The sequence below is a fragment of the Nestor notabilis genome, unplaced genomic scaffold (genome assembly GCF_000696875.1).
Source record: "Nestor notabilis isolate BGI_N333 unplaced genomic scaffold, ASM69687v1 scaffold8778, whole genome shotgun sequence".
NCBI lineage: Eukaryota > Metazoa > Chordata > Aves > Psittaciformes > Psittacidae > Nestor > Nestor notabilis.
Window position 1 is genome coordinate 4,184 of NW_009940560.1, and position 6,946 is coordinate 11,129.

At 52.8% G+C, this 6,946-nt stretch overlaps 1 protein-coding gene across 1 annotated transcript in view; it reads right to left on the minus strand.

Annotated features, from left to right (window-relative positions):
• Window positions 1-5,886, minus strand: part of JDP2 (Jun dimerization protein 2) — a 5,981-nt gene extending 95 nt beyond the window's left edge. The window contains 4 exon segments of the mRNA XM_010020421.1: window positions 1-2; window positions 4-74; window positions 941-1,045; window positions 5,686-5,886. The exon segment at window positions 1-2 is cut by the window's left edge and continues 95 nt beyond it. Coding sequence (XP_010018723.1) covers window positions 1-2; window positions 4-74; window positions 941-1,045; window positions 5,686-5,886 — 379 coding nt within the window.
• Window positions 5,887-6,946: the final 1,060 nt, after the last annotated feature.

The window sequence follows — 6,946 nt, forward strand, 5'->3', positions numbered from 1 at the left end:
TGCTGCCTCTCCTGTTTCAGCTCTTCTATCTGGGCCTTCAGCTCAGCATTCATGAGCTCCAGACGCTCAGACTCCTAGCAGGACAGAAACACAACCACATGTGACTTTACTTCAACAGGACAAGATAGAAGGAGAAACAATTCGGCCCACAAGCCACCTCTTCTCAATGCTGTCCTTCAGCACCTGCAGCACAGAAGCAGCCTGAGGACCTGCCAAGCCACCAGGTCCCTCAAGGCAGTTCATCCCCAGCCCCACTGCCTTGCATTACCAGTGCCACCACAACAAAACATAGACCTACTTCCTAGGACAGGTCTCTGCCACACCACAGCAAAACCCCTGCCTGGCTGCTTTCCATGGTCTGGAAAAGTGTTTAGAAACAAACCCATGTTTAAGTTTTCACTCCTCATCTGCAACGATTTGCCCTTGTGAATGGCTCCTTGTCTTCCACTGTCTCATTTGCCCATGTCCTACCACCCCTTGCAGAAAAGCAGTGAGGTGCTGCAAGAGTTTTGCTGCCTTGGGGTCACAGCTGAGATGACATTTGGCCTCTGAACCAGGCAACCTTCAGGAATTTGGGCAGGAGGCCCGCACCGCTGTCAGCCCCTCTCCTGTGCCACACTCCCATGGGTGTTCCTCCTCCAGCATTAAGGCAGGGACACTATCAGCCCTCCTTTAGCCCTCTGAAGGTATCCCCCAGAGCCCACCTTTAGCCCTCTCCATCCCTGGTACCATGGGCACAGGGATGCTTGTAAGCTCTGCCTGGCCACCACCTTCACAGCCTCATGGAAAGGGGGGCAATGGGCCTGTATTTTCTCAGTAAGGTCACAGGAGCAAAGCAGGGCAGTTCAGGAGGGAGTATTGCCCACAGCTGGGGCACCTTGCTAGGGAGGTGACCTTGCCAAGATCCCTGCTGTGCCCTGGCAGAGGTCAGGGCACCCACCCGCTGCAGGAACTCCGTCCTCTCCTTCTTCTTGTTACGACATCGTGCTGCTGCTACTTTGTTTTTCTCCCGGCGCCTTTTCCTTCTCTCCTCTTCCTCATCCAGCTGCAACGAGATGGAGAAGCTCAGGTCAGAGCCAGCAGGCGTGGGGCAGGGCAGGAGGTAGGGCAGCAGCCCCACCAGGCAGGGCAAGGAGAGGGGTGGCAGCCATGTGTGCCAGTGGCCACCAGTGATGTGGACTAAACCTCACCAGGAACCAAGCGTGCTGCTGCCATGGCCTCTAACTCCACTCTGTGAAGACGCAGGGAGGGAGACCAGTGCAGTACCCACCGCTGGGGACCCAGCTCGGGGGGGACATACAACTCTTTGCAGGGCTGCTCCTTCCATGAGGGATGGCAGAGACAAGGGGAACAGAGCCCCACCCCACAAAGACAAGTTCACCACACAGACATCTGCAGGCACAGCTTTGTGAGCACAATCATTCGAAGCATCACACACACAGCCCAGGGTGAGAGGCAGAGAAACCTGAGAGGTCCCCCAGCTGGGCCTGGATGCTGTTCCGCCCTTCCAGTACATGGGACTGTCTGCTGCAGCTTCAGCACTGGCTGTCGGTGACAGGTCCTGCATCCCCTTAAAGAAGCAGGACACGGGAGTGCCTGCGCTGTTTGCCATGACTCAGCTGCTCTGTGATGTCTGACTCAAACCACAAGCCCTATGGGTCAGAAACCCATAATCAAAGTATTTAGAGATATTTACTACAAAGCCTGAGGAAATGGCCTATGGCATACTTACATCTGAGAACCCAAGCCAGCTTCTTCAAGAAAGATCTGAAGTGCTAGAATGTCCTGCAAAGTCAGCATCCAGGTTATGCTTTGCAGCATGGCTAAAGAAGTAAAGGTCCCCAGTGTCTCCAAGCACTTTTGACCTGGGACTCTGAAATTTGAGATGTCAGACTGAACTGCCTCATTCCTCATTTGGTGAGGCACTGGAATAGGTTGCCCAAGGAAGTTGTGAATGCTCCAACCCTGGAGGTGTTCAAGGCCAGGCTGGACAGAGCCTTGGGCGACATAGTTTAGTGTGTGGTGTCCCTGCTCATGGCAGGGGGGTTGGAACTAGATGATCTTAAGGTCCTTTCCAACCCTAACTATTCTATGATTCTATCTACTAATACCTGGAAGTACAGATCCCTTCAAATGCAGTGGAAGAAACATTTGCTTTATGAGCGCTTCCACAGCTTGTTTGCACCGTCTCTAAGTGCAGTTCCATTCAGAGAAGGCAGACACATCCTTCTCTTAGTACCTTCCCAAGTCAGTGGGGCTGAGTGACACATCTCCCAGATGAGCCTCTCGTAGCGCACACTATCTGAACAGCCTTGGTGCTCTAGGGCTGGGCTTAGTCACCTCCAAAGAAAGGTCAGAGATTTCCAAGGCCACAAAGTGGTGGTGGGAGCGGAGGGCCACCAGATTACCCCACACGTAGGTACACTGGTGGTATCTGCAGGAAACAAATGCTGCATGTGACACCATGCACACTGCTAATATTCACAACAGTCCAAAGCCCACTCATCAAAACATCTCAATGTGATGTGCAAGGACAGGATAAGACATTGACTCAGCAGAGTTAAGGTGAAGGGGTACATTAAGTAAGCTGCATGTACTATATGCAGCATGTCTAGAATGCTTTAGAAAATGATGTCCAAGTTTCCTAGCACTAATAGGTTTTGCATTTTCTCTACCTTACTTCCCAGACATTATTCCAAAGTTGCTATTTTAGCCGTGGCTAAAATATAAAGTAAAGTCAGCACAAGCTATGCACAGATTTCCATAATGCTGGGTTACCACCATTCCTTTGCCAAGGCAGTGCCATAGGGCGTCACACACCATGCTTGGGAAAGCCAGGATGGGAACTGCACTGATGCCCACAAGTCCAGCTACAAGTGGCCAACTCTCACTTCACCCATGTCACTCAGACATGGTAGGTATTAGCACAAGTAACCACGAAGGCACTAACTCCATGCTCTGCTGCCTTTTCCTCCTAGCAAGACCACAGCAAAGGCATAAGCAGCTCTTAAAAAATTATCACGAAGAGTTTAAGAGGAGGTGGACATCAGGGTAGCCACCATTCCCCTCCACTCATCTATCCCGTAGATAGCTTCTTGGCCTTTTAGTTCAAGGATTATTAGGAGGGTGCAGGGAGCGAACTCATGCTCAGAGCTCCAAAGCTTAAGACACATGCCCCAAACTTTCCTGCAAAGTGCATCTGGGGTTGTAACAGGAACCGGAAGACCAAACAGTGACCACACAAGCCCCACAGTATCCCTGGGAACTGCCTGACACACAACTCCATGCCCAGTTGCTCCATTCAGTAAGAATCAAAGTGACCTGTTGCTGGCCCCTCCAGGCTTCCCCCTCTCTGCTTCTGTTTGATTTCAGTTCAAAAGGTGAGATGACCTTGGCGCTGGGGATTAGGACTCTACTCAGAGGCATGAGAGACAGTGATGGTATGTCACTCCATAGCATGTTTCAGTAGCTGATCTCCAGGACAGCCCTATGGGCTGCCCTGTGGGTCTGGGGCTGATCCTGGCTTGCTTCAGTCAGCAGCACCAGGGACCGAGGTGATCACCATCCTGAGAAGCCCAGAAGCACTTGTCTCCAGCTGCTCCAAGAGAAAGGCAGCCTGTGCAGTGGGGCTGCCCATCACCCTGAGGGGTGGGTTTTGTGTGCACTCCCGGGGACAAACACCACAGCGCCAGGAGGTGCTGGTCCCCCCAGCACAGCAGAGGAAGCCGCCTGTGCCCTGGCTCATGGGGAGCAGGCTGCCCTTGCAGGGCATGGCATGATGGTACCCATCGTCCCCCAGCTCTGGCTAGAAAAAAGCAGCCGTAGGCTGCATTGCAAAACCATGCGTGGGCAGATTCTTGGATGCTCATGGGATAAGCAGCTACTGCTTCAGCTCCCACAGACTTTCACTGCAAAGCCTGTGCCAGGGGCAGCTCCATTTGCTGCCCTCATCTTCACAAGCTATGCAGGGGAGGAACTGGCTGCAGGGACAGTGGCCGCGTGGGGGCTGTCCGTGTATTTCCCCTTATTTTTCCTCCACATAGTGTCTCAACAACTGGCTCAGAGGACACTTGGCACTTCCAGTACCTGCTGTGGGGCAGAGCTGCCCTGTCCCTGTTGCACACAGACCAATGAGACTACATCCCCTGCCCACCAAGCAAAAGCAGCTCTTACAGGGCCACCTCAGAGGCCTCAGAGACAGCCCAAGAAAGAAGCTGTGCCTAGGAAGACAGCACAGTTACACGCTCCCTCTTTCTCCCCCGAGCCATGAAGCAAGATGGGCACTGCACCCCATTTGCTGCATGACAGCTTGGGACAGCATTTTGCTTCAGCTGCCAACCCATGACTGCTTTGCCATAGAGAGACCAAAGTCACTAGCATCCCCCAGGCCCTTCCAATGGCTTCCCAGAGCATCCTCGCCTCAGCTCTTGCCATTGCAGAACTTCTCAGTCCTTCTCCAGGTGATCTCCGTGGGATGCTGCACAAGCTGACTGGACACCCCCTTGGGCACAAAGCTCCTGTGCAAGGTTAGCAGATGAACTCCATCATACCAACTCTCCCCACAAGTGTCCACTGCAAGGGGCTGGAGGTAAGCAACAGGCACCCTTCCCACAGGTGGGCCTGGATGCTGCTGAGCTTTTGCCATGAAAGTTAGGTCAAATGACATGTCAGCACCATTTAGAGATCGGGCTGCTCCCTGGACCCACTGTTTTACCCCCTTCAGCTCACAGCTCATCACAGACAGTTTTTCACATCATCACTGCCTCACTGACTTCTCTAAAGGATGCACATCACCCCATCCTCACATGGCATCATCTGAAGTATCCACAGGAGCAAACGCACTGTTCAGAAGGGTTGTTTATCAGGCCTTCTGACAGCAGCCACCACCGTCACCATCACGAGGCCTCTGAGCTGATGGGTTCCCAGCTCTGCCTGCAGGCAGTGTGAGGTGCAAACACTCACCACCAAGTACAGCAAGGGTCAAGGGGTCAAAGACTGAAAACGAACACATAAGACAACCACACAAGGAGAACGCTGTGCTAGTGTTTTCCAAGCCTCCACAGCCTGATTCTGACATGCCAGCCTGTGCTACCAAGCAAAAGCTGCAGAAGCTGCTCATGTGCCCCATCGCAGGAGCCCCGAGCACCAGGGCAAGGGCAGCCCCAACCAGCAGTGCCTGCAGCACTGGCTGGGTCTCCACTGCTGCTCAACACCACTGACCCACATGCCTTGTCCTCACAGAAAAGGCAACGCCAACATCAGAAGCACCAAGGGCTCGAGGTGGGATGAAAGCATCATGCAAATCCTCTAACAGGGTGCATGGCTTCTCCTTCAGGTGCATGCTCCAACCTAGGACCATGCTGGCTGCACCAGAGCCTGCTCCACAAGCAGGCTTTGAATTCAGCTGGCTGCCAATGGCTGCATGCGACCAGTCAGGTCTGGGACACTGAGGCCACCACTCCCAGCCCATGCAGCAGGGACATAAATTCAGGCACAGAGAAGAGGCAGCTCATGGAGCAGCTGCCAACACATGCGCACAGCACCAAACAGGCAATGTGACGTGCTTATAAAACATGTTGCTGGCCACCCTGGCAGGAAACCCAAGCACAGGCAGGAAAGAAAGCCAAGCAGGTGAAGGCAATGGCCCTGCAAGGTCATCTGCAGCCAGCAGCCCCCAAGACTCACCTCACTTTTCACGGGCTGGGGTCTCTTCCCAAGCTTCACCTCCAGGAAGTGGAGCGGCGAGATCATGGCCCCGATGTTGCGGATGTCAGCGCACTTCAGCTCCTCAGCGGTCAAGGCTGTACCAGGCAGTCCTGTCAAGGGGCCGAGCCCAGGCAGCGCGCCGGCCGTCAGGGACGGGTCGGGGATCTGCCCTGGCATCATAGCAGGGGAAACAGCTTCGTAGGCTGGAGGGAGAGTCAGACGTGGCCTGTTACAACCCAGCTACAGGACCTCACAACATGGAACAAGACAAATCTATTCTACAGTCCCATCACCTAAAAAAACAGCCACCCCTCCCCATTGATGGCAAAGGTGAGGACTAAGCAGAACATGTGTGACAGAAACCAAAATATATGAATCCTGATAGGAAGGATACACTACTGGTGTGTATATCAGGAAGGGAAAAGACCCGAGGGGCAAAGCAGAAGAACAAGAGATGGCTTTAGCAGTGGTCCCATGGACTGGTTATGGTATACCTTTCTCTGGAGCACAGAAGACCAAGGTCTTCTTAACTGGGTTTCAATTAATGTGTAGATTATTAGGACAAGAAGAAAATAGCACAAACAGGACCATAATATGCCTTAGGCTGGATTTCTTCTGGACAGGCTCAGCTCACTGCTCAGGGCTGGGACACAGCACACAGGTACCAGGGATAAAACCACAAAAGAAAAACCTACTGGAGAACAAAAATCTCCCACCACAGACAGGAGGATGCAAAGGCTGAAGGGCAGGGGAAATAGAGCAAGGTGCAAAAGGCTGCTTCTATCAGGAAAGAAAAAAAACTGCAGCACCAGCAAGGATAGGATCAGGACAAACTTTGGCAAAGTCACTTATAGGCAGAAGAAAGGGAATTACCAGGAAACATGAAGAACAAGTGGTTAAGAGATAAAGAAATTAAATTTTACCTAAAATGGGAAGCCCATAATGCTGGAACTGTTCCACCAGCCAAAAACCAAAGGGAGCAGGTGGTTGTTTGCTACAGCACAAGTACATCCCTACCTGTGTAAGTGGCCTGGGACACTCACAAGTGACCGAGTTACAACATTCAGAGTCAACTTCCATCCACACAGCAACCATTTTTCCCCCTACTCAACTCAACAATGTGTCTCCGTGCTTGTGCACTGACCTCCTTGTTCTGCCCAGCCAGGCCAGTTCCAGCACACTCCAGGAGCCTCCAGGCATCCACCTGTCGTGGTTTAAGCCCAGACGGTAACTTGGAACC